General features: G+C 41.1%; 1 protein-coding gene across 3 annotated transcripts in view; it reads right to left on the reverse strand.

Moving 5' to 3' along the window:
* Astn2 (astrotactin 2) overlaps window positions 1-27,644 on the reverse strand; it is an 886,217-nt gene that overhangs the window by 47,407 nt on the left and 811,166 nt on the right. For all 3 annotated transcript variants that reach the window (XM_070012528.1, XM_070012521.1, XM_070012512.1), the window contains one exon: window positions 7,727-7,868. In XM_070012528.1, coding sequence (XP_069868629.1) covers window positions 7,727-7,868 — 142 coding nt within the window. The remainder of the gene's footprint in view (window positions 1-7,726; window positions 7,869-27,644) is intronic.

Raw genomic sequence — 27,644 nt, forward strand, 5'->3', positions numbered from 1 at the left:
GAATTCATTGTCTATACCACAACATTAAGGAAAATAAGGGAAGGAGTGGTTCCAAGGCGGGTGAAAATATTGAAGGCATGACACCGATCAGGATGCCTTGTATGTATAAACTGCTTTGTTAAATGGCCAAAAAAATTCCATACGTATCCTAAAAAATGAAGACAAGCGAGGAAAGGGATGGGTTGGAAGGGGTGGGCGGGTATGTGGGAAGGGGTGACACTGATCAAGACGCACTGTATTTATCAGCTCCTTTGTTGAATGGCAACCCCTTTGTACAACTACTTAAAGATACTCAAAATATTCAAAACAGTCCATGTTATTCAAGTATTCCTTAGGAGCATCATTTCTAGGGTCTTTGGTGACCTCTTCCTCTCTGGGCTTTGTTTAGGTGTTTGGTCTTTCCATTACAAATCACCTCCCTTCTGGAATCATGAAGCTTATTCATACTATTCTCTCTTGAAGCTTTCCCACAGTCCTGTAAGTCCGTGTGTGTGTGTGTGTGTGTGTGTGTGTGTGTGTGTGTGTGTGTGTGTGTGTGTGTGTGTGTGTGTGTGTGTGTGTGTGTGTGTGTGTGTGTGTGTGTGTGTGTGTGCCCATACTGGGGCTTGAACTCAGGTGACAAGGTTAGCTTTTTTTGCTCTACCACTTAGAACCACTGCTTCCTTTCCAGTTGTTTTTGCTGGTTAATTGAAGAGATAAGAATCTCACAGACTTTCCTGCCTGGGTTGGCTTTGAACCATGATCCTTATATCTCAGACTCCTGACTAGTTTAGGATTACAGGCATGAGCCGCCAGTGCCTGGCCTCCACAACACTTCTGATGTGGTCTGTAGCCCCTAGCTTTCTAATTTCTCAGGCTCTCCCCACCCTAGCTATATACTCTCTCTTGCTATCCAGCTGTCCTGCCATTTGTCCTCTGCTGGAAACCTTGTTGAGCCTCATAATAGTTACTTCTGGTAATCATTAAAAAACTAATAACCACAAATATGGTGGCTTTGAACAAAAGAAATACATTATCTCACTCTTCTGGATATCTGAAATCAAGGTGCTAACAGGGCCAGGCTCTCTTGACAGCTCTCAGGAAGAATCCTTCCTTGTCTTTTCTAACCCAGGTGTTCCATGGGTTGGAATAGCACAACTAAAATCCCCAACACATCCTCCTTTGTGTACCTTCTCTGTGTGTGTTCCTGATGTCCTCCTCACCGTTTGAAATGACATCAGTCATTGGATTTAGGGACTAACCTAATCCAGTATGATATCATCTTGACCTGTAGAATAATCACATCTGCGAAGCCTGTTTCCAAATACAGCCATGTTCTGAGGATTTGGGAGAGACCTAGTTTGACCCACGACAGTCCTTCCTTTCAGTGCCTCGGGAAGACTTGTCAGCAGAGCCATCCCCTGGTTGGGATGGTGTTTCTGCTGTGGTACACTCACGGCACCTGGGCATTCCCCTAAGGGCATGAAGAACAGCTCCATGCAATAACCTGCTCCCCTCGCTGTATCATTGCCATGACTGTGAACTCCATGAGCACAGAGACTTCGTCTAGCTCAGTCAGTGCTGCATCCCCAGTGCCCACCTTAGGGTGAGGATAACTCTGTAGGTGGCCAAGGAATATAAACGTTTTCTCCAGCACTCTGAAATGCAGTTATTTATGAAGAAAAAGGAGAAGCTGCATCCAGACATTGGCATAACTGAATGGAGGGTATGCTGTCCATTGGGCATATTCCTTACTCAGAACAGACGTGTGGAGTCTCCGGTTATGGGGTCTCCACCTTCCGTTTCAATCTGTGACCAGTGGCCTCCCTAACACTCAACTTGACCCAAGCCATTCTTTATACTGTAGTCAGGAATTGTTACCACAAATCACAGATTAAAATACACCGTGACCCTCCTCAATGTCTCTTCTGGCTCCCTATTGCCTGCAGGAAAAAGTCCAGCTCCTCTGCTTGGCATTCAAGGTCTTGCTCTGCAGCACAGCCTCAATTCTTGCCCACCCCTACCATGAGGTTACATGAGTAGTCTCTGCCCTGTCCTCGAGCCCTGGCCCATGTCCCATTCCTGGATGAAATCCTGATGCAGTCCAAGGAAAGAAATAGACTGCCTGAGAGTCCCCAGCAGGTTTGAGGAGCCTTACTGTCTGTCGGCTGAAAAACAGCATTATTTTTCCTCTATGAGTCTCTCTTGGCTTGGTTTGCATGGCTGTATTTGCTTCTGGCTTGAGGAGAGCTCTTCCCCTCTCTAGGGCCCCAACTGTGCACTTCTGGAGAGGTCAGTGTGACCTGCTGTTAGATGGAACTGAATCACTAGGCTGCACCCCCTCACCCTTATTCTGTGACCAGTAGGACTGGGCACCACAGCCAAGCCAAGTTCACCTTCCACTCCAGTTTAGGGACATCAACGGTGCCTGTCCCCCAGGACCTTTGGCCATACTCAGCTGCCTAGTTAGCAGAGCCTAACAATAGGCCGAGACCTAGACACCTAAACTGGAATGGGATGTAGCAGTGGGTAAAAGGAGAGAGAGGAAAAAAAGCAAAGGAGGATGGGAAAAGAGAGAGATTCTAGGATGGTACAAGACAACGATAAGGGATTCAAGGCACAGGAAGAGAATGCAGAAGAGAGGAACACACACGAAACAAACAAAGAGAGAAAAATCAGAAATGGATTGACAGGAAATCAGACATGGAGTTGAAGTAGCATTGATGAACACGAAAGCAACAACAAGAAAAGAAGAGAAAGAAGTGAAGGGAAATGGACCAAACAGAAAAAAAAGAAGAGATAAAAATAGGAGAGGATAACCAGGAAGGGAGAGAAGGAAGTGGGGATAGAGGGAGAAAAGAAGGGAAGGAAGAAGGAAGGAAGGAAAGCAAAAGAGAGGTGAGTATCAGAGAAAGGTAAGGTTGAAAGAAGGGAGGGAGGAAAAGAAGGGGGAATGAGTGAGGACAGAAGGATTGAAAAGAAAAAAGCCGTAAGATTTCACATTTGGAAAGAAAAAGCTAGGAAACAGCAGGACAGCACCGCTGTTAGGTCTCTCTTTTCTTGGTGTGGCCTAGACTGACTGGTGGCAGTTGCACCTCATATGGGTTCTGAGTCTGAAAACAGCCCCGTTTAGCACAGAAAACGTCTCTTCTTCATATGGCTCAGGACTCCACTAAACAGATGGGGTCATTGGTGCATCTAGCTGTGATCTGAACGAAACTCATCTGGATACAGACCCTTGTGTGTCTCCCCCCACTGCCAGGGACTTGGGTTTATCTCCTCATCTCTTCCATCTCTTGAGATATGTAGCTCTGAAGTATGGGACATTTGTTTGCAAACCTTCTTCTAGAACCTGAGACCTCCAAAGAGGAAAATCATAGACATTTAGGGCAAGGGGCAGGATGATTCTCAATCCCTGGCCAACCTTCCATTGTCTGGGCAAGTGTTTTGAAAGCCAGCTCTGGAGAGGTCCTGATGATGCTACCAGCAAGTTCTGTGATGATTCATGACATCAACAGAGGAATGGGATAAAGCAGGAAAAATGAACAATAATAGGATTTTATCTAATATATAATAATAACATCCATGATAGGGACATTAACTATTTCTGCAATGTTCTTCCCAGGCAGTACCTATGGAGAGGTGGTGTCCATCCAAGGTTCCATGTTCCCTAGGCTTTTGAAATATTATCTTTGAGCCAGTAGCCTCAACTTCTCACAGAAACACAGGAGCCTGGAGATTGAGAAACCACTCAGCAAAGAAGCTCTAACATCAAAAGCATCTTAACCACTTCACTGAGTGTATGTCTCTAGGGAAGAGCAGGTGTCCTCAGGTAGGCTAGGGACTTAACTTTTGGCATGGCACTGTGGGAACTGGAGAGTAAGGACAAAACTTTGGAATTTAGTAACAGGCATGTAGCTTTGGGTAGAAGGAGTGAAAATGTGTTTCCCATGTATTTTTCAGCCTACCTGGGCAGAGATCTAGTATAGAGGATTACAGCTTCCATAATCTCATTCCCACAACTTCTACATATCTAAGAGAGAAGGAAGGAAGGAAGGAAGGAAGGAAGGAAGGAAGGAAGGAAGGAAGGAAGGAAGGAAGACAGGACAGGAAGAAGAGGAAGAAGAAGAAGGAAGGAACAATCAAAAAAGACATAAAGATATAGAAATCTGGAGATAAGTTTACAGACATGGTATTGTACAGCAGACTAGCTCCTGCCACAAATAAATCCTCAATAAAACAGGACTACTAGTACCATCCAGACAGTGATGGCAGCCCTGAGAATCAGTAGCTTAGTTTGGACTTTCTTTACCTACCTTCATGTATGAATCTTAAAACCTACTGAGTCTAGCCTTTCCCTACACAGAGAGAACATGCAGGCCAGAGAAGGAGGAGGAACTGGCCTGAACTAGTACAGAGAGCCAAGAGAACTGACATCTGACTTTTGACCTTAGGGTCTTGGGGTTTTGTGTGTATGAGATGCCCTCCCCTCTCCGTAGTCTTGGATTTTTTTTCTTGTTTTCCTTTTTGTTTGTTGGATTTTTCTTCTTCTACTCTACCAGCCTCCTATGAAGGACTCTCTCCTCTGAAACTCTGTTCCCACCATGGAAGCTGGCACCGGGAGGCAGTACTCTGGCTCCTTTGACATTCCTTTCATAACACTGGAGACAGAGAGGTGAGGGTGGGCCTGAGGCAAGCCTCTGGGTGTGTGGGAATGAGTCCCCCACCCCAGGAATCAGGTCTGGCTGCTGTTGGCATGCTCACTGGTGACCCTTTGGCAGCCATCCATGAGTAGCGAAAGGCAAGGCAGCCAAGACAAGACAGAGGCTAATTACCTTGGGCAATAGGAAATTGGAGAACAACTTACAAGAAGGATGGTTAGGCCTTTAGCCAGACAGAAACAGGGACCCCAGATGCCCAGCCTGGCCTCAGACATTGGTCCTGAGGAGAGATTTTCACTTGGGATCACCCTCGGACTCCAGCATCCCAAGGGAACTGAAGCTGGCCTCTCTGTTAGACCTTCTGGAGACCCTCTCCCTCTGCTGCTCTTGTTTGTTTTCATTCAAAGCAAAACAAATGAAACAAACAAGGAAATTCAATTTAAATAGAGCACGGGTGCTAATGTTTCTGTTTTGTTACACTAGGGTGAACTTAGGACAGAAAATCAGCCTTGACTCCCGAGGCACTGTGTGAAATTACATGGCTAGAAAGGCTGCAAGAACAATTTTCCCTCCTAGGTAGAATGAAGAGAGAGAATGGAAATGGGGGTAGGGGAGAGAGAGATTGGGGAAACAGAGAAGTACAGAGAGAGAGAGAAAGACACAGAAACAGAAAGACCCAGAAAAAGATGTGGAGTGATTTAGAGAAGTTCAACTAAAAATAGAACAGAGAAAATAAATAGAAAAGCAAAGGAGTAATAAGGAGACTACAAAACAAAGACAGGAATCCATATAGCAAATGCCCAGAAAGGGTTGCAAGCAGAGAGAAATGGTCAGAGAAAAACGAAAGTGAGAGAAATAACTAAGTTGGAAGGGCTGGACCTTTGTAGGAAAATAAGGGAGAAAGAGTTAGAGAATGAATCTTACAGCAGAAGCTGTGCAGGATCTAAAAGGTCTTCATGTTAAAGATGCTGAAGTTTCAGAACAGAGAGAGGATATGAACAGTGTGAACCCAAGGTCCCCAAGACAGAAATGATAGTAGCAAGAAGTAAATACAGCCTTCATGATGGAGAAGCTGGTTCTCCAATCAGCTGAGTCTTTCTGTAAACAGGTAGAATTTGGTGTCTGAATTTGTTTTTGATGTAAACTCACCGTTTTTTGACCCTCTTCACCTCTCGATCCATCGTTTCATTTTTTTTTCTTTCTCTCCTGAAGGATTATAGAAGGCCATTCCTTTCAAAGTTAGTGGAATGCCAACTTGCTACATAGAATCACCTCCTCCGGTATTGTCCTTGAGAGGGACACCAATAACCGAGCACTGAGCGAAGACATGGCAATGGGAAGAAAATGACTAACACTCCCCACTGGCCTCCTATGTCCAGGCCTTCTGCGAAGCTCTGTTCTTGAAGCTTCTGAATTTAATACTCTTCTCTCTAACCCTCTAAGATCACCAGCCTCTGTTTCTAGAGGAGAAAACTGTCACAGAGAATGGAGAGAATTGAGTTGCTTGGGGGTCGGTTGATTGAATCAGGAACTCACACCCAGCCCAACCTGTCATCAAAGCCTTCTGTTCTTCTGCACTGCCACATATGAGACCTTTTTGGCTCAAGGGGAAGAAAGCAACTTTTGGGAAGGAAGGAGCAAGCAGAAACTGAGAAAGCCCAAGAACAGACACCGGGGCTATTTTAAAATTAGAGACTGAGTAGGTCAGACTTCACGGGAGGAGAGCCGCCAGTGGGATGAGAGACTGTTCCAAACAGTACTCTGGCTCCTTGTCAGAACGGTCCAGATCAATTTCAAAAATAAATAAATAAGTAGAGATGACGAAGAAGGGCTCTGAGATAGAGAAGATGAGTTATGGATCGGGGAAGATTTTACCCCTTCAAGAAATGGGAAGGAGAATTGGTGCCAGGTAGTGAGTGAGAGGAGGGGCCAGGAAAAGTGTTTTGTCACTGTTGAAGAATTATAGCTGATTTGTCAGCCCCACCACATTCATTGGCTGGGGACTGTATTTCATGGTTCTCTATGTAATGGAGCTGTAGGCCTTAGCCTGGATAACACCAAGTCCCTTTGAGTTCTATTCAAAGATGGAGTACCTCTTTCTGACTTAACAGACAAGACCCACCAGAGAAGATTAGATGCTGTTAGTTGCTTTCTTTCTGATCACTTGGAGGATGGGTAGGGTGGAAGGTGAAGAAATAATTACTACCACAAGGGCAACAAAAGGAACAAGGATACTGTCTAATACTTATCCTTGAATAACTTTATTAGAAGTTCATCCCCAAGCAGACAGCTTGTACACCATCTCATCAAATATCATGGATGATTGGCTGAATGGGTGGATGCATGGATGGATGGATGGATGGATGGAGAGACTAATGGAGGATAGATAGATGAGTGAATGAATCACTGAATGAAATAGTTGAATGTTGAATAACTAATAAACCTCCAAAGTGCAGCTTCTAAGTTACTAAGGTAGTCATACTTTCATAATTACTCTTTAGATTTCTATGTTATAGCTTGTGACGACTCCACCCATACAACCATGTAATTTGAGTCCCTTTTGTGAGACTTCTAAGAGAATTTCACAGTGACTTCCTCTTGCATTTTCAGAAGTTTAAATGCAATGACTCCATGATACTCAATATACTCAAAAAGGACCTGTGTGTACATGTATGTATGTATGTGTGTATAGTATATATATGTATATATATACCAGATATATTCATATAATCTGCATGGAAGACAGAAAAGTGCAGTGGGTACAGATTCCCATTCCAGCCACTGCTATGTTACTCACTGGTTCTGGGTAAGACACTTCCTCTCTGGGTGGCAGATTCTTCATCAGTGGAAGGGTTGGTTTTAAATGTCTGGCTTTCCTAGGCCCTTTCTGAACTGAGCATATGGGATTTTATGACTCACCACCACATCTCCAACGCATGCATCTAAACCTTTGCATTTCAAGGTGCACATACATGCTGGCTGACAAAACATTTTCACTGGCTTAAATAGAAGTAATCCTGCCTGCCCTCCTAGGATTCAAATCATCTTTCCTGCTCTGTAATCCCCACATACCCATCATATCTTACTTGTAGAGACCATCAGGCTCCAGGCACTTGAAGATGACCGAGTAGATATTGACTTCAGGGACCTCTCCGTGGCTTCGACCAGCAGCAACGCAAGATGTGCCCAGGCCAGAGAGTAAGTCATCAGCAAAACTCAGGAATTCTCCTGGAGGGAGACAAAGAAAAGTGAGCTCCCCAGCCCAGGCCTTGGTGATCTGACATTAATTCCCTGTCCAAACCCATTGAATGACTGCATACCATTATCAGGAGAATCGGGAGATAGGCTATGTGCATATCATCATATAAAATGCTGTTTATCGAAATGAACTCCAAGAAATGGAAACAAGAGGTTTTTGTTATTTTGCTTCCCACCCCCCCTCTGTGCCTGTTTTTGTTTTCTGTACCTTTTTTCTTATATGTAACTTTATCTGTTTTATAGGAAGGTAAAGGGGGAGCACAGAAATAGTGGGACAAAGGGTGAACCAATTCAGCAGTGATACTCACTAGACACTATGCTGAAAATGAACTACACAAATTGTGGGGGAAGGGGTATGGAGGGGAAAAATGGGAGAAAACGAGGGAAGAGGTAACACTGCTTAAAAAGAAATGTTCTCATTACCTGAATTATATAACTGTAACCCTCTGTACATCACCTTTACCATAAAAGTAAATAAATAAAAGTTTTAAAACAAATCCCAAGATCTAAAAATGATAGCCAGCCTGAGCAGCAAAGTCTGTGAGACTCTTCTCCAATTAAGCACCCCAAATCCAGAAGTGGACCTGTGGCCCAAGTGGTAGAGCTCTAGTCTTGAGGGAACAAACAAACAAACATATAAACAAACCAAAATAAAAACAAACCAAAAACCCTGAGGGACAGCATCCATGCCCTGATGAATTCAAATTTATGCCAGAATTTTTTCACCTGCAAAGTAGAAATACTACTACCAACCTTTATATAATTATAGCAAGGTTAAAATAAGTTACTGTATAATAAAAATGCATATGACAAGGGAATTACGCTTTTTGTATAAAGTAACAACTTCAACTTTGTTACTGCTATTCTCCCAACTCCTTAAGCAAGATCTTTCTTGGAACTGAATTTTACTTCTTCGTATAAAAAAGAAAAGACTTGGCCTAAGGATAAAAGAAGTTTCATGTCTCATGGCCACTCTTCTATGCTGTTGGCAGTTTCATGGTGCTGTTGAGATGGAAAAGGATCTAGCCCAGGAATGGGGAGGAGTTCTATGTGTGATTAGCAATAAAGGCCACGGACACCGGAAATGACAGTGGATGATGTACCACACATCTGTAATCCCTTAAACTCTCTGATTTCCAAAAAAGCTAAGTTAGCCCCATTGGATTTTAGAATACAGTTGACATTTGTTAGAAAGAGAACTAGAAAATCAAGAAGAATGAAAGGATCTCATCTAGATGTTAACTAGATAATAACCAGGATTTTAAGCTCTAGTCTCAGCTCTCACAAGTATTTGCTACATGGATTTGATCAACAGAATCCCCATCTGTATGCCTTAGTTTTCAGTTATATGAAGGAAGGTTATTAGAACCATTGTTGGGATTCTTTAAAAGCAATTTAACAAGGAGATATAGGCAAAAAAATAAGTGTTAAGGACTAACATTATAGTACTGTTTAGACTTAGTAAGGATTTTGAAGTAACTAAATGTTTAGCATTACAAAAATGTCTATTACCAATTGCAGCTCTTTTACAGTGGGATATATTACAGTCATTACAAATAATGTATGCAAAAATACAAAGTGAAAAGATGTCCATAACATCAGTTAAGTTAAAACAAACCACAGGTTACAGAGCCAGGTGCTGGTTGCTCATACCTGTAATTCTAGATATTCATTAGGCTGAGATATAGAGGATCATAATTTGAAGCCAGCCTTGGCAGAACTGTCTGAAAGATTCCATCTCCAACTAGCCAGCAAAATGCTACGCTAGAGGCTTGGCTCAAATAGAAGCATGTCAGTTATGAGCAACAAAGGTAAGTGAGTGTGAGGCTCCAGGTTCAAATTCTGGTACACACACACACACACACACACACACACACACACACACACACAAACACACACACAAAGTAAAATGGTTACATTACTACAGATTAATGCAATATCATGAAAATATATACATATATAATGTAATATACATATATAAAATATGCATACAAAAATTTGAAAACATGACAAGGAAAATATTTCAAATGCTTCAGAGACATTCTGTCTAGGGAGTGAGGTACTTTTTCTGTCTTATTTTTGCTTATCTCTACTTTTCAAATTAACGTCTATAAACATGTATTGCTTTTGTTGCAAGAGAAAAATCGATTAAAAATACTTAAAAATAGATAAAGCAAATGAGACAGCCTAAATGGCCACTTAGTTTCCTTTCAGTGCTAAAATTGGATGATTTAGGGGCAAATCTCATGTAAGGAATTTTATACCACACAGTATTAAGTGATAAGAGACTCCATCCATTCTTCCTTCTCATCCACCATGCCTACGCTGAGCCCCTCAGACTGTCCTTGTATATAGTTCCTGTAGTAAGCAAGAGGAGGATGTCTGTTAAGTTAATTCCTCTCTAACTGAGATTAGCTATGAGCCAATGTTAATTGGAATAGCAACGTTGACCAAGTATTTGGGAAAAATAAGAATCAAGAATGGCTTGCATCTGTAATCCTAGTTACTCAGGAGGCTAAGATGTAAGGATAGTACTTCAAAGCCAGCCCAGGCAGGAAAGCCTGTGAGATCCTTATCTTCAACTAATTACAAAAAGAAAATGTAGGAGTTGAGGTGTGGCTCAAGTGGTACAGCATAGAATGGTACTTTTGAGCAAAGAAGCTCTGGCACAGTGCCCAGGACCCAATTTCAAGCTCCAGGACCATCACAAAAATATATACACACATGTACATGTACACATACATGCATACACATATACATGCATACATATACACACACCACAAGAAAAAAGAGAAAGAAAAAGAAGAAAAGAAAATAAGTGAGAATTACAAAAGCTATATGATGCTTCTTTACCAGGAACTATTTGGACACAATATACCCATAATTTTCTACTGGTCTTCAAAGAAAAGTTCTATTTTTAAAGAATCACAGTTAAAAGGAAAAAACCGAAAGTGTTTCATTCTTCATCTAGCAAGTGAATCTTTGAATTCCTGTTGACTGATTTCCTGGGTAGCCCTGAGAGTAAGTCTATATTGTATTTGTTTTGTAATCTCAAATAGCAGACCTGATGGGTAATGGGTTTCTTTTTCTATTTTTTTTCAAAGACAAGCTACAGTTCAGAGACTTGTCATGTAGTTCCTGGATGCACATTAAAGTCATCCACATGCAATTCCAGCTGCTGTCAAAAGAACAGACATACGATTAATAACCATTTCCACCATTGGTTAAAATTCCTCAAAAGTTTCAATGTCCTTACTATAGGCTAGAGGTTCATAGCTGTTGGAGTCTAGAAAAAAAAAAGTCTCTCGGAAGAAACCAAGATGTCTAGAACTAGATGTTTTATTGGAAAAGGAAGAAGTAACTAAAGCTCATTTTTCTCACAACGTTTGACACCTAATCTTTCACATTAAACTCTTGCATGGTGCAATCATAAACCAATTATATCTCCATTTCAATAGGAATCAAAACAGATGAATTATGGAGTGAAAAATTAAAAAGAAAATAAAATAAGAAAGAAAAAAACATGAGATTGTTCTCTGAAAGGAGTGAGGGTCTTGTTTCACTTAGTTTCTCAAGATTTTAACTCTGGCTGCTTGTATTTGTTTTCTTTGAGTTTGGTTCTGTGTCTGTCTGCTTTTCGATTTATTTCCAGATAGCCATTGAAAGAGTTGGCTCTTTGTGAGGGAATTCAGTATGCCTGTGGCCAGTATTAATAAACTGTCTTGAAGCCAGAAGATGGCTGACATTCATTTTCAAATGAGCATGGCTTTTCAGATACTTTCCTGAATTTCAGAATAACTTGCACCATGGATAAAACCCCATAAGCCTGTAAGCAAACAGTTCTAAGTTTGGGTTTAGATAAAGTGAAGTTAACCTGGGGTATAACTACTCTTAGCAAGCAAGGGCAATATAAGTATATAGTTAGAAAGTATTAGAAAGTATTCTAGTTAGAATGATGTGCAGATAATGACCTTGAAAAAAAAAAGAAAAAAGAATTGACAGTTAATACATATTTTCCTTTATTCTATTTAGTCCTCAACCCATGTAGTACAGTTTAGGAAGAGAAAGTGCTGAGATTTGAACCTCTATTCTTCTCAACCCAAACCATCCCTTTTCTTTTGTACTATGCTGCCTCCTAGAGAAAGTAGGAAGTGAGCTCTCATAGTGTCATTCAAGTTGCAATTGAATTTATGCCACTATCTTAGCTCAACGGGCTTGAAGAATGAGACAATAAAAGAAATGGCCCCTGACTTTCTACGGCTTGTAATCTGACAACAGGAAGGGTTGTTAAATACAAGAACAGCCCCATAAAGTAAATCATGAGATTGCTTTTCTTGGCATGCTACTTCAGAATGTTTAAATGCAGTGTAAATGGAGGCAGGTGAATGAAGTTCCACTTCAATGTCCTTGCTCACCAATGGAGGGGCTCATAAGAAAGGTCTAGGGCTTCTCTATGCACTAATGCAAATCATCACAATTCATCCAGATGTATTGCAGTTCCATAATTTACCATAATTTGCATCTGGCAGCAGTACAATTCAATAAGCAGCAATAGAGGGCAATGGTTAAAAGCTTGGGCTCTGAATTTATGCTGCCTATTACTGAATCCTGGTACACTCCCCTCTTACTGCTTGCTTTGGACAAGTTCCTTAATTCTACACATTTATTTTTCTATCTGTCAAAAGACAATGGTGCAAGTGTTGTCTCAAATATTAAATATTAAATCTGTCTTAAATACAGATCCATCAATAAACAGTCTAAAAAACATATTAACTCTCACTAATATGTTTGTTGTTCTCATTTGTATCATCACAACAGAGTGGAGATAAGGACACGTAGGGGGTTTTTAAGCACCAGCTCAAAATCAAAGGTGAGATAAAGGAAATGATATATCTGTCATGATACATATGATAAGAAGCAAGGTGTAGAAAAAATCTTGGTATCGTAATTTCCATAAGATATTAGCTCATTCATATCAGGCAGCTGGTGCTGCTAGAACTATAGAACTTTCCTAAAGGCCATCTATATTCCAGCCACTTCAGTTGACATGAATATAACATGTATTTGTGGGGCATTTACTATGCACCAGGCATTGTGTTAAGTATGATTCCACCTTGCTGTCTGCTTAAATTTAAACTTATGAGAAAGATATAAAGCCCAGGAGAGAGAGAAGGAGTTCAGTAGGTCTCAAATATATAGTATGTTCTCACAGTAGTTGGAAAAATGGAATGTATGGAACTCCAATGGAAAGGATACACATTAATAAAGGAGTGGCCTGAATTAGTTTCTTCTGCACCCATATTAACCTTCAGTTGGATCAACTTTACTTTGATCTACTTCCTATACTATATTAATGATCCATGTTTTACTTTATTTTTAACTTTAGGGACTGGGAATGTGGCTTAGTGGTACAGTGCTTGCCTAGCATGCATGAAGCTCTGGGTTCAATTCCTCTGTAATACATAAACAAAAAAAGCCAGAAGGACAGTGCCCCGATTCTGAGTTCAAGACCTAAGACTAGCAAAAAACAAAAACAAAACAAAAACAAAAAAAACCCACTACTTATAAAAATCTAGGCTTAAAAGTTTTGCTGCTTAATTTGTTATGGACCTGTTTGGCTTTGGAATGAGTTAATATTTGCTTCATAGGGTTCCAGAATGTTCCTTTCCTGGGCAAGTTTGAGCACTAACACCAAAAGTGTTAGTTCTTCTGGTAAAGTTCAGTAGTAAATCCATCAGGTCCTAGGTTTTTCTGCTTTGGAGATCGTTTACTACCATGTCAATTGTATTGCTTGTTATAGATCTAGTGAAGTGGTTGATCTACTCTTGGTTCAGTTTTGGTAGATCAAGTTTATCTGGAATGCAACCATTCCTTTTCATTTTCTTGCTTATCTGAATATAAGTTTTTAAAATATTCCCATATGATCTTCTGGATTTCACTTGCATTTGTTGTGATACCACATTTTTATCTCTAATTTTATTTATTGATTTGCTTCTCCTTTTAGTCAAATTCACTAAGTATTTACAAATTTTTCCTTTTTGTTGTTGTTGTTGTTGTTTTTTGGGTGCGGTTGTGGGGCCTGAACTCTGGGCTAGGGCGCTGTCCCTCAGCTCTTCAGCTCAAGGCAAGTGCTCTACTGCTTGAGCCAACGTGCCTCTTCCGGCTTTTTTCTTTTTGCTTATGTGGTGCTGAGGAATCGAACCCAGGGCCTCATGCATGCAAGGCAAGTGCTCTACCACTGAGCCACCTTCCCAGCCCCACAAATTTTACCTTTTTGAAGAACAACTTTTTGTTTCATTATTTTTATATAAATAATAAATATATAATATCTATATATTTATCTTTATATATTAATATAAATGTTATCTCTACTTCATTGATTTCTTCCTGATTTTTATTATTTCTTTCCATATGCTAGTTTGGGGTTTGACTAGTTCTTGTTTTTCTAAGAGAACAAAAGAAAAAAATTGCAGACCATTCTCTTTGCCAAACATGGATGCAAAAATTCTCAATAAAATACTTGCTAACCAAATTCAACAGCATGTCATACATCATGGTAAAGTTGGTTTCATTCCAAGTATGCAAGGTTGACTCAACACGTGTAAATCCATAAATGTAAAATAATACATAAACAGGATCAAGGGTAAGAATCATTCTATCATCTCAATTAGTACAGAAATAAAAGCATTTTATGATAACAGCTCTGAAGAAACTAAGAATGAAAATGTACTTCAACATAATAAAGGTTAAGTATTGCAAATCAATAGCCAACATCATACTAAATGGGCGGGGATGATCCTAAAACTGTTTTCTCTAAGGTCAGGTGTTCACTCTCTCCATTCTTATTCAATAAAGTAATGGAATTCCAATCCAGAAAGCAGTAAGGTAAAAGAAAGAAATGGAAGTGATCTAAGTAAGGAATGAAGAAGTCACATTATTGCTATTTACAAACTATATGATCCTAAAGGACTCTTAAAGATTCCACCCCCAAACCACTAGATTTGATAAACACTTTCAGCAATAAAGTGGGATACAAAAACAACATCCAGAAATCAGTAATGAATGGGCTGAAAAGGAAATTTTAAGAAAAATTATTTTCACAACGGCCTCAAAAAATACCTAGGGATAAACTTGTCCAAGAAAGTTTAAACCTCTACAACTATAGAAATAAATTGAAGAACACACCAGGAGATGGAAAGATCTCTCAGACTCATGGATTGGCAGAATTATTATCATGAGGTGGCCATACTGCTCAAAGCAGGCTACCTATTCAATGCAATACTCACCAAAATTCCAATATCATTCTTCACATAGATTAAAAAACAAGGGGAAAGGATGGGAAGGGGAAACAAAGGAGGCGGCTACAATACTTGATAAGAAATGAACTCATTATCTTGCCCATGTAATTGTAACCCCTCTCTGTACAGTATTTTCACAATATAAAAAAAAATTAGAAAAACTTTGAAATGGTTTGAGAACAAAAACAAAATTCCTATATAAACAAGCTGGTGGCTCATGCCTGTAATCCTAACTACTCAGGAGGCTGAGATCTGAGGATTGCAGTTCAAAGCCAGCTCGGGAAGGAAAGTCCATGAAACTCTTATCTCCAATAAACAACCAGAAAACCGGAAGTGAGCTGTGGCTCAAGTGGTAGAGTGCTTGCCTTGAGCTGAAGAGCTGAGGGACAGCGCCCAGGCCCAGGGTTCAAGCCCCACAACAGACAGAAAAAAAGAAAGAAAAAAAATTCCTATAGAAACATAAAAAGTCCTGAATATCCAGCTCAATGGAGTGATTCCTCAGCTGCAAGAGTAACAATAACAAACTTTTATTTACATCACAGAACCATAGTAACCCAAGCAGCATGGTTCTCATACAAAATCAGACAAGAAGTACAATGGAACACACCTATAGCCAGCTGATTTTTTTTGGACAAAATGTATGTTGGAGAAGAGATAGCCTCTCTAAGAAATGGTACTGGAAGAATGCTGAAGACTGAACCTAGACCCTATCCCTTGCCCTGTATCAATTTAAAGTAGATACATTTCTTAGACTTGAACCTTTGAAGTTAGTACAGGGAAACTGCTATAACATATTCAGAAGATAATCCTAAGAGCTCCACAATTAGGAACAAAGATTTACAAGTGGGATAACATTAAACTTAAAACCTCCTGCTCCGCAAAGGAAATACTAGGCTGAAAAGGCAGCCTATGGAATGGAAGAGAATCCTTTCCAGTTATATGTTTGCTAGGGGATTAATCACTACAATATATGGGGTGGGGGCTTCAAAAACTAAAATCCCAAAGAATCATCAATACAATAAATGGGAAGATAAACTGGACAGATGATCCTCAAAAGAAGTGCAAATGGTCAATAAACACACAATGAAATGTTCAACATCCCTAGCCATAAGGAAAATCAAATCAAAATGACATTGAGACTTCATTGTATTCCAGAATGACCATCATCAAGAACACAAACAATAAATGCTGGTTGGTATGTGAGGGGGGAAAAGGAGCCCTTATATACTGTTGGTGTAAATGTAATTAAGAATGAGTGCAACCATTATGGATATGAGTATAGCAGTTAATAATAAAAACAGATCCCCTATATGACCCCGCCATTCCACTCTTGGGAATTTCTCTGAAGGATTATATGTCAGGATATAGTAGAAGCACCTGCATACCCATGCTTGTTGAAGAACGATTCACAATAGCCAAGGTATGGCAACAGTCTTGATGTCCTACAACTGATGAATGGTTAAGAAAAAGTCACACACACACACACACACACACACACACACACACACACACACACACTGTAGAATATTATCCATAAAGAAAAATAAAGCTGGGTGTCAGTGGATCATGCCTGTAATTCTAGCTACTCAGGAGGCTGAGATCTGAGGATCATGGTTCAAAGATGGCCTGGGCAGAAAAGTCCTTGTGAGACTCTTATCTCCAATTAATCACTCAAAAACTGGAAGTGGTGCTGTGGCTCAAGTGGTAGGGCACTAGCCTTGAGCACAAAGAGGCTCAGGGACAATATTCAGGCACTGAGTTCAAGTCCCACCACTACCACCACCACCACCAACAACAACAAAAGAAATTATATCTTTAACGGGGAAATGAATTAAAGTACAGTATATGCATGTATGAAATACCATGGTGAATCCCACTGAAATAATTAACATTAAACCAAAGTAAATATTGAAACCTTGTCAGTTAGAAGTGATGGAGGGGGCTGCTGAAGAAGGCATAGAAGGATAAACATGGTCAAAATAATTTTTGTATGTGTGTACGGATGCAACAATGAAGCTTGCTGAGATTAATTGGGGATGAGAGAGACAGTAACAGAGAGGTTGAGTCTGATCAAGGTACATTGTATGAATATATCAAAATGAAAAGCTCTTGTACAGCTAATTGCTCCTACTTTTTAAAAAAAGGGTTTTATGGCTTACAATGTTTGAATCCCCAAACAGTGCTACATTGCCACATTGAAATACAAATGCCCAGGATTTGCAGTTAGCCAAGGAGCAGAGTCCACAGCCAAGGCCAGTTCTCCTGCATCAGAACCTCCTGTGCACTCTGCTAGGAGATGCCTTTCAAGGTACACTTTCAAGGCCTTTTCAAGGAGCCACGTTGCTGCCCTGCCACACAGAAGCAAGCCTATCCACATCCCTAGCATGCTTTCCTGTGTTCCTTTCCTTGAGAACAGATAGGAAGTGGAGAGTTGCTGTGCAGGAATGTGCCTGTTCCCCATTACAACTCTTTTGGGGCTGTAATCGGAGTGGGCTGGGAACAGTGCCCCCCACCCCTACATTTCTTTCACCACTTCGACTTGGGCTCTGCTCTCCTCGCCTTCCACAGAAAAATGTAATACTGATCCTACTGTTGCTTCAGAATGAACCCATGAAGACACGGAGCAATATTCCTCAAGACCCAACCCTTGGGTGCGCCCCCTCAGCTCTTTCTCTCCTTTCCCATTCAGCTCTCCTGCAGCCCTCTTCTCCTGGTTTTCCCTCTTTCTTCCCTCATTCTCTCCCTTCTGATTGAGTTGAGGTCACAGTCAAAGCTGGCCACAAGAACAAATTGAAAACAGGTTGGGAAAGAAGCGGCAAAGAAATTCCACAATACAGGAGGTGGGAGGGAGAGAATTATTTAGCCCAGGTGGGGAGAAGGGTCACCATCTCAGGACTCCATATTTTTTCAAAAACAAAAACAAAAACAAAACCAGCTAGGGGGCTTCAGGTCTGCTCTTTGACTGACCTCTGGAACCTGCCATGGTGCCCTAGATGAACCAGGGATTTGTCTGCATTTACATCCTTTTTCTTTAGCTGGGTGAAGGTAGTCACTAGTCAAAGTCATTATCAGTGACAAAATGCATCTTTAAAGATGTCACATCTGTCAGCTGCACTTGGTTCACTTCTTCCAAAATATGATTCTTTTTTCCTTTTTGGCTAATCCTGGAGCTGGAACTCTGGGTCTAGGTACTGTTCCTGAGCTCCTTTGCTTGAGGCTAGTGCTCTACCACTTGAGCCACAGCGCCACTTCCAGGTTTTTCTGTGATTAATTGGAGATAAAAGTCCCATGGACAGTCCTGTCTGGGCTGGCTTCGAACTGCTACCCTTAGATCTGAGCCTCCTGAGTAGCTAGGATTACAGGCATGAACCACCAATGTCCAGCATGATATTTTAAATCTGAAGAATCAGAGTATACTAATTGACACTTTTTCTTTTTCTTTCTTTTTTTTTTTGCTGGTCCTGGCTGGGGCTTGAGCTCTGGGCATAGGCACTGTCCCTGAGCTGCTTTTTCTCAAGGCTAGTGCTCTGCCACTTGAGCCACAGCACCACATCCAGCATTTTCTGAGTATTTTATTGGATATAAGAGTCTCACAGGCTTCAAACTGTGATCCTCAGATCTGAGCCTCCTGAGTAGCTAGGATTACAGGAGTGAGCCACTGTCACCTGGCTAATTGTCACCTCTACTGTGAAGGCAGTGCGAGGTAGTAGGGAGAATGAGTTTGGGGAACAGACAGAGGGCCACTAATTATACACTCTGTACTTAATCTCAGGGTGGATTATTAAACTCAGTGATAGCTTTTTCATCAGGAAAGAAGGTAAATATATATACTTCAGAGAAATGGATGAGGAATATGTGAGATTATATATCTTGTATACCTGATATGGTATGGTTTGGATGGTTTCCAAATTCCAGTGCTCCCCTGTTAGCAATCATCAAACTTTCTGATAACACATTTTTAGTGCTCAAGTTCATGTAATTTTAGATATATTGCATAATATATAATTCTACAGATTCTTAGTGTTTTTGAAAACAAAAGTAATTTTGAAAAGAAGAAAGAAGAAATTTTGGAAAGAAGTAATTTTGGAAAAAAAGGAAGAAAAAGAAAGAGAAAGAGGAAAGGCGGAGGGAAGGGGAGAAAGAAAATGGAATAGAGATAGAGAAAAGAAGGAAGGAAGGAAGGAAGGAAGGAGGAAAGGAAGGAAGGAAGGAAGGGAAGAAAAAAGGGGAAGGGGAAGGACAAGGAGAATGAGGGAAAGGAAGAGAAGGGAAAGGATAGAAAAATAAACAGAAAAAGGAAGGAAGGAGGGAAGGAAAGAAGGAAGGAGGGGAGGGAAGGAAGATGGGAGGGAAGAAGGGAGGGAAAGAAGGAAACAAGGGCTGTCTGTTGGGAAAGCTAGGCTTCTTCCTGCCTAATATGTGACCTTTCAGCAGTAAATAGGACTCATGGAGAAGATACCAACTCCAAAAGAGGCAATACAGTATAAGCAAGAATCCACAAAGAATTCCTGTGTGCCAGGCACTGTGCACCCGGACTTCTGGCTCATCATTATGTCCACCCCCTAGTGGACATCTGGTAGTTTGACCTGAAAATCCATGCTCCTTTCTGCCAACAGCATTCTAGTGTTCCATGGAGAACCAGTTCTCCCTATTTCATCCTTCTAGATCAGCACATGATCAATGATCATGACACCCCATGTCAGATGCCCCAAAAGAAAATGACACAGGTCAGATCACTCAGGCTAACTCCTAGGACAGAGACCAAGTCACGATGACTTTGAACCTAGTCATGTCTGAAGCTTGATATTTGAGTGACAATAAGTCCATATTGTTTTTTTTTTCCATTTCTGCCAAAAGTAGTTTCCATTTGATTCTGTTACTTACAACCGTGAGTCTTACCAGACACACACCCTTGACATTAAATTTTGTGACTTCAATTTCACAATTGAAAAATAAAAGGATCAATTATCAGAAACACCAAGAGTTTACTCTATAAATAATAAAGCTACAAATTCATAGTCAGATTGGTCAGATTTCCAAATCCCAAGATGAGGTTTCCTATCCTACAACCATAATCAGGTTGAAGGATACAAAGATTTTACTACTCCACAAGAACTTAGGGAATATTTTCCTTGATTCCTTTGTCATCCCAACCACCTGCCACCCCCTCCCCCCACCAGATCCCATTAACTAGGCTCCTTTCTTTACTCATGAATGTATCTATTGTAAATTGAATAGATGGCTTGGAGCAGAGCTTAGTTGCTTTGTCTAAAAAATAAAAAAAAAACAACATAAAACAAAAAACAGAGTCAAAGACAATGGCTTGGGGACTCAATAGCTCTTTTTAAAAGTACCTGGGACATCTTCCAGAATTGTCTGACTAGAAGTGAAGAGAGGTGGCCCATTGCAGGTGGCTCACACCTGTAATCCTAGGACTCAGGAGGCTGAGATCTGAAGATCACAGTCCAAAGCCAGCCTGGGCAGCAAAGTCCGTGAGACTTATTTCCAATAAACCACTAGAAAACCGGAAGTGGCTCTGTGTCACAAGTGGTAGAACATTCGCCTTGAGCTTAAGAGTGCAGGGACAGCGCCCAAGGCAAGAGTTCATGACTGTCCAAAAAAAAAAAAAAATGAAGAAATGAAGAGAGGTAGACTGCTTATCCCCCAGCTCCTGAGCTTCATAAATTGAAACCTCTTGATCAGAGTGCTCATTTTATCACACACTTTGAGCTGGGCTGGGGAGCTCCCTCAGACTTATACCAGGCTGTAGGGCAGAAGGGCGACGTGTATAGTTAAGATCACTATTGACCAAGTTGACTTTCCATCACAGCATGGTGGAAACAGCTCTGTGCCAAGAGGTTATGGCAGGGCCTCAGAGGTATCTGCGACAATGACCTTATCTCAGCCTCTGGGGAGTCTGCAGACAGAACAATTGCTCTGACTTCCTCCTTGATGAGATCTAAGACAGGTGTGTTAGACCTACGGTTGGAAGAGTTCACACACAGTCATTGGACACTTGCTAGGTGCCAGGGGAAGGATTACAACTGTGGGCTACAGCTCTGAACCGCACAAATAATGCCCATTCCCTGTGGTGTTCACAGCTTAGCAAGGAAGAATTACAAGAGTTGCTTTTACGTGAGACCCACCAAGGAGTCCTGCGACTGATTATTAATGCAGAATTTAATATTAACTCCAGCATTAATATGTGCTTGGCTAATAGAGCCTTTCCTTTTTTCTACAGTTGGATTAATTACGGCCGTAAAAGCCCTCGTCATCCCCTAAGTCTTGAGGACAAATGATGCTAATGCATTTGGCTGGAGTGGGGATTGCTACCATGTGTGAGAAGAGACGATTTCGGGGACCAGATTGGGAAAGAAGAGAAAGCGCCAAGGGAAGTCAAGCCTCCCTCTCACCCCCACCTTTCTTTAAGGACCACAGGGTTCATGGCCTGTCTGGCAATCCTCAATAGATGGCTTTCTTTCTTTTCAAATCACATTCCCAAATGTAACACTTATTGTGAAGAGGAAAGAATCAACTGTACGAAATGTGCTTTTCATCAGATTCTCACTGCTTCCAACACTTCCAACTTTCTCTATGCTGAGCACTTCCTTCTGCATCTCCTTCTCTGTGCAAAAGAATGGGGGAACCAAGAAAGTTGTTCCTGGTGGATCCGTTGAGACCCTCTGCCCACAAATGTGAGGAGACAGCATGAGCAGGGTTCTGCTAGTAGGACTGGAGTTAGAGTTGTCGTTTTTTATGAAGAAAAATAGACGAGTCAGAGGGCTGGGGCAAATTAATGATCACATGCCTATTGCATGGCATAATTAAGACTTAAACCCAGTTCCAAAGCCCAGTGTTTTATTACTACAAAACATACTTTCTACTTGCTCTGTCTCTATGAGCCTCAGTTTGCTTGTCTCTGAAATGAGGATGTCAGGGTCTATTGATTGATGAGGTAGTATCTACTGCATAGGCTTATGAAGAATAAATTGAGTCTATGAAAGCATCTAAAAGGCATGATACCTACACAAGGTATATAGCTAAGGTAAATCCACAAGATGATTAAAAAACAATGTCAGATGAGTATTTCTGGAGTTAAAAGGTGGGAGAGGAGGTATCGGGGTTTACTAATGTCCAGCTACAAGTCACACCAGGGTGGACAAAATGTGATGGTAAACCTGGAATTATATTCATAGATTCACCCATGAGACAGAGGAACTCCAATACCAGGAAGCTAACTCTCCATACAGAGAAAGGAGGACACCATAAAAACTTGGGGCTAACTTCCCAGTATGGGAACTTCATATTCTCTGAAGAACTGTCTTTCCTGTCTTCCTTTCACTCAGCTGAAGCTCCACCTCCTCAGAGCTCTCTGTACTGCCTCGGCTCATGTCCATAATGCCCCTGGTCTTCCCAATGTCCAGCAGAGTGTGAGAGAACGCAGTCATTATTCATTACAGATCTGATGAATGAATGGAAGGTAGAGGGAGACGGGAGAGGGAACGACACAGTCAACACATGAGAAAAGTCATCCTTTTGCTCGTTCCCAACATCTTAAATAAAAGTTTGAATTTGCCACCCCTCATCTCTGTCCAGCAAAATTTAAGGCCCCCTTCTCCTGGGCTCAGGCCAAAATTTTCTTAATAAAGACCCACAACGAGTCAAACAAAGGTTGGACAAATGGGATTGCATGAATCTGCAGAGCTTCTGCATGGCAAAGGACATAGCTGGCAAGATCAATAGAAATCCCACGAACTGGGAGAAGATCTTCACTAGCCATACAAAAGGCAAGGGTCTCATATCTAAAATATACTTGGAACTCAAAAAATTAAATCCCCCAACAACAAATCCTCAAAGAAACAACTGTCCAATAAATAAGTGGACTAAAGAGTCACAGAGAAACTTCTCTGAAGAGGAAATAAGAATGGCCAATAGACATATGAAGAAATGCTCAACCTCTCTAGCCATAAAAAGAAATGCAATCAAAACAACATTGAGATTCCACCTCACCCCAGTTAGAATGGCTATAATCAAGAACTCTAATAACAACAGATGCTGGAGGGGATGTGGACAGAAGAGAACCTTACTGCATTGTTGGTGGGAGTGTAAACTTGTTCAACCACTCTGGAAAGCAGTATGCAGGTTCCTCAAAAGACTCCACACAGAGCTCCCCTATGAGCCAGCAAAACTATGTTTATCACAGCATTATTTACCATAGCTAAGATATGGAACCAACCTAGATGCCCCTCAGTAGATGAATGGATCAAGAAAATGTGGTGTGTGTGTGTGTGTGTGTGTGTGTGTGTGTGTGTGTGTGTGTGTGTGTGTGTGTGTGTGTATGGAATTCTATGTCTCCATCAGAAAGAATGACATTGCCTCATTTGTTAGGAAAAAATTATACTAAGTGAAGTAAGCCAGGCCCAAAGAAACATAGGTCCCATAGTTTCCCTTATTTGCAATAACTAGTATAAGTAGGGCAAGCAGAAAAGTGAAAAGCTATGTACATATGACCATATAAGGTGATGTTAAGTGAAACGAACCCCAAGATAGGGACACAACTGATGTTTTCTTTCTTGCTATTGTTTTTAATGTACTTAAAATGTACAATGTGATTATTTTGCTTCTTTTGTATGTTCTTCCCCCACAGTATAACCCCTGTTTTCACTGTATTTGAAGTTGGTGCCCTGCATCTATCTTGTGTATATATATATATATATATATATATATATATATATATATATATATATATATATATATATATATATAATTTGGAGAGGGGAAGGGAAATACAAAATGTTGAAGTAAGGATACAGGTTTACCCATTGTAACAATGAGATGTAAAAGACACTATTTTAAAAATGAACTTTACAACTTGGAGAGGGGAGGAGTTAGGGAGGTGGGTAGGCAAGGGATGGCAGGGGAAAACAAAGGAGGAGGTAACAATGCTGATAGGAAATGTATTCATGACCTTACTCATGTAACTGTAACCCCTCTGTACAGTGTTTTTACAATAAAGAAAAACAAAAAAATAGGGTCCCCTTGACTGAGTTCCTTTCACAGTGGTCCTTAAATCATTATTAGTTGTCTACCTCTGCCTCCGTGGCCTGGAAGGGTTTATCGGAAGGACCTGTCCTGACTTATTCACCATCTGAGCATGAGTGACTGGACTTAGGAAGAATGAGTAACTGGATGGACAATCATGGCTTCCTACTAAGTGGAAGAAGGCCCATGGGGTGGGAGGTGGGGGATGCTAGGGTACTTTGTCTGGCCAAGCCCTCTACTGTGTCACCCTCTACCATTCACACTGACTGTTAATTCTGTGACTGACTCTTCTTCCCCTTGACAGGGATTGCCTTTCTCTTTCTATAGCCCTCTCCTTCTGTATACTCCCAGTGCTCCATCCTATTTAAGCTTCATACATCTGAGTTGAGGAAGATAGGACAAGATGGACATGAGAATTCCTGTTTTACAGAAGGGAAAATGGAAGCTCAGGAAATGAATACATGCACCTGAAGAGATACCGGGACCAGATCATGCATTTCCTAACTCCTACTTCTGTGGTTTACTAGTGACATCCTGTGCTCCCGTCACCACATGCCACATGGATCATGTGAGCTGATCCATGACTGATGTATCATTACAGCCACCCCTGGAAACCTAATTAGGTGTCCTCCACATGTGACTATCCAGTTAGACAATTATATTACATTCCTTCTTCTCTTTGAAGAGGGAAAGTAGAGGAAGCATTATTTTCAGGCTGGGTTCAAATGCCGGCTTTGCTAAATGGTGATATCAAGTCAGAGAGCCTAAGTGTGACTTAAGTCTCACTCAACCTCATTTTGTCTAACTGTGAAAGGGCTATGGGAATGCCTGTGTACCTCATCAGAAGCAATGGGATCTCACAGTGAACTAATTTAGACACTATTTGCCAAACACTGAGCAAACTATCTTGCACATGGTAGTAACCACTCAATGAACACTGGCTTTCTTGTTGCTATCACTACCAAGAAAACTCCCAGTTCATGAGACAATTTGCATGAGGTATGGAAAAAAATGAAACAAATTCAGCAAACCAGAGAAATGACCGATCCTGTGTATTTAGCGATACCTTAATTTCCTTTCTTTCCTCCCGCTCTCTCTCCTGCCTTCTCTCCCTTTCTCCCTTTTTCCTTCCTTCCTTCCTTCCCTCCCTTTTGGCAATACTAGGATTTGAACTCAGAGCTAAGTGCTTGCTAGGCAGGCAATTTGCCACTTAATCCACGACCCTAGTCTTTTTTTGCTTCGGTATTTTTTCAGGCACGGTCTTGTGGTTTTTTTGTTTTTTGTTTTTGTCCTGAGGTCAGAGCTTACCACTTCTTCTCTTTCCCAAACCATAATTATACAAATAACATCCACAGAGATGAAAAATTGCTGTATATAAAAAACTTCTTCACCTTTTCTAAATATCAAACGAAGGGCTATGATTAGCAGATAGCTGGTATATCTTCAGTACATAAATGAACTCTGCTTTTCTTCTGCTTCCTAGGAGTATGAGAAAAAGTCATCTTATAAATACACATCTGACCAGGAGTTCCAAAGGCAGCCCAGTGACCCCATCAAAGAGCCAGGATGAGTTCCTGAGCCCCATTTCCTTCTCCAACCTTGCTTCTTCTGCATGCACTCATGCATGCATGCATGTACATATGTGTGTATACACACAAAAGTAGTTCACCCTCCCTATCCCATTCCTGGAGGCACCTTCTGGATCCTCCAGAAGGGTGGAGAGAGGCCTGGGCAAAAATGAGTCAGGTTTTCTGGTTGTGAGAGCAACATTTCACACCATTTCACGCGGCTGAGGTGAATCATTGCGAGGTGGGACCTGGAAGGTGGCAGACAAGGGCGGATTTCTGGTGTGTGTGTGTGTGTGTGTGTGTGTGTGTGTGTGTGTGTGTGTGTGTGTGTGTGTGTGTGTGTGTGTGTGTGTGTGTGTGTGTCTGTCTGTCTGTCTGTCTGTCTGTCTGTCTGTTTGTCTGTCTGATTGTCTGTCTGTATGTATGTATGTATGTTTATGAGAAAGACAGAGAGATTGGGAAGGACAGAGAGAGAAAGAAAGAGAGAGAGAGAGAGAGAAACAAAGATGAAGTGATAGAGGTAGCAAATGCTCTGCTGGAGATGGATGGATGCCCTTGAGAATTTGGGGTAGTGGAGGTAATGGGAGATGAGTTAGGAGTTAGCAGTTGACTACCATTTTCATCCAACTTCTTCTACCTAGTCTTCCTATCCACAGACAGATTTTTTTCACCCTCAATGAAAATGACTCCCTTGATACCCATTTACATTTAAATTTTCCTTTCAATAGAAGAGAAGAACCAAGTCTACCATCAAAGCTATAAAAGGAATATTAAGCTGGAAAACTTGGTTGGTCAGTTTTTCCTGTTTAATACATACTTTTGGTTACTCCAAATGAGTAAACATATTATATAAGTTCCTAATGCAAGCTGGGTGCTAGTGGCTTATGCCTATAATCCTAGCTACTCAGGAGGCTGAGATCTAAGGATCATGGCTCAAAGCCAGCCTGGGAAGGAAAGGCTGTGAGACTCTTATCTCCAATAAACCACTAGAAAACCGGAAATGGGGCTGTGGCTCAAGTGGTAGAGCTCTCACCTTGAGCTGAAAAGCTCAGGGCCAGCACCCAGGCCCAGAGTTCAAGCCCCATGACCACCACCACCAAAAACAAAATTCTTAATGCATACACAGGCCAATAGGTAGATACACTTACACACATGCATGTATGTTAAATACACGTCTATTATATATAGTTCTATACTACATAAATACATCACCCACATATACAATGTAATGTATACACAGATCGTAATTCATAATTATATTTATGAATGTGTACGTGTATTTGTGTGTGTTTGTGTAAGTAATCCATCAAATTTGGACAGGTCAGGATTTTCAAACATCTTCTTCCCTCTTTCGATCATCACAGCGCCCCCCTCAAGTGGTAGGGTAGCATTATCATTCCCACTCTCCTAATTCATAGGAACTTACAGTTTTGTTAAAGGCTCCAAGAATTTACATATCTCTAAGCTAGCACACATCATGTCCTAGTTCCCTCCCTACATTTACTCAGGCTGACATTAATGAGATTAAGTAATACAAAGTTTATTTCTGGAGTTGCAAGGGCCCAAAGCCCTGAGAAGCCTTTCAGGGCTTCATTTATAGACTGGAAGACCGGTTCTTAGAGAGTCATTGGTAGCATGTGAGGGCCTCTGTGTAAATTATAAAAGGGAAAGAAAAGCAGAACCTCTTCCTTAAGACACCCAGTTTGCACCTATCTGAAAACTTTCCTAATGTTCTGATGTCTTAGAACAAAGCACCATACCAATAACAAACATGTCTGTAAGATTCACAATTAGGATGAAGAGATTTTAGATGCAAAGAGATTGTAAACTGCAAACCC

This window comes from Dipodomys merriami, unplaced genomic scaffold (assembly GCF_024711535.1).
Source record: "Dipodomys merriami isolate MVZ:Mamm:240054 unplaced genomic scaffold, mDipMer1.0.p SCAF_11, whole genome shotgun sequence".
Taxonomy (NCBI): Eukaryota; Metazoa; Chordata; class Mammalia; order Rodentia; family Heteromyidae; genus Dipodomys; species Dipodomys merriami.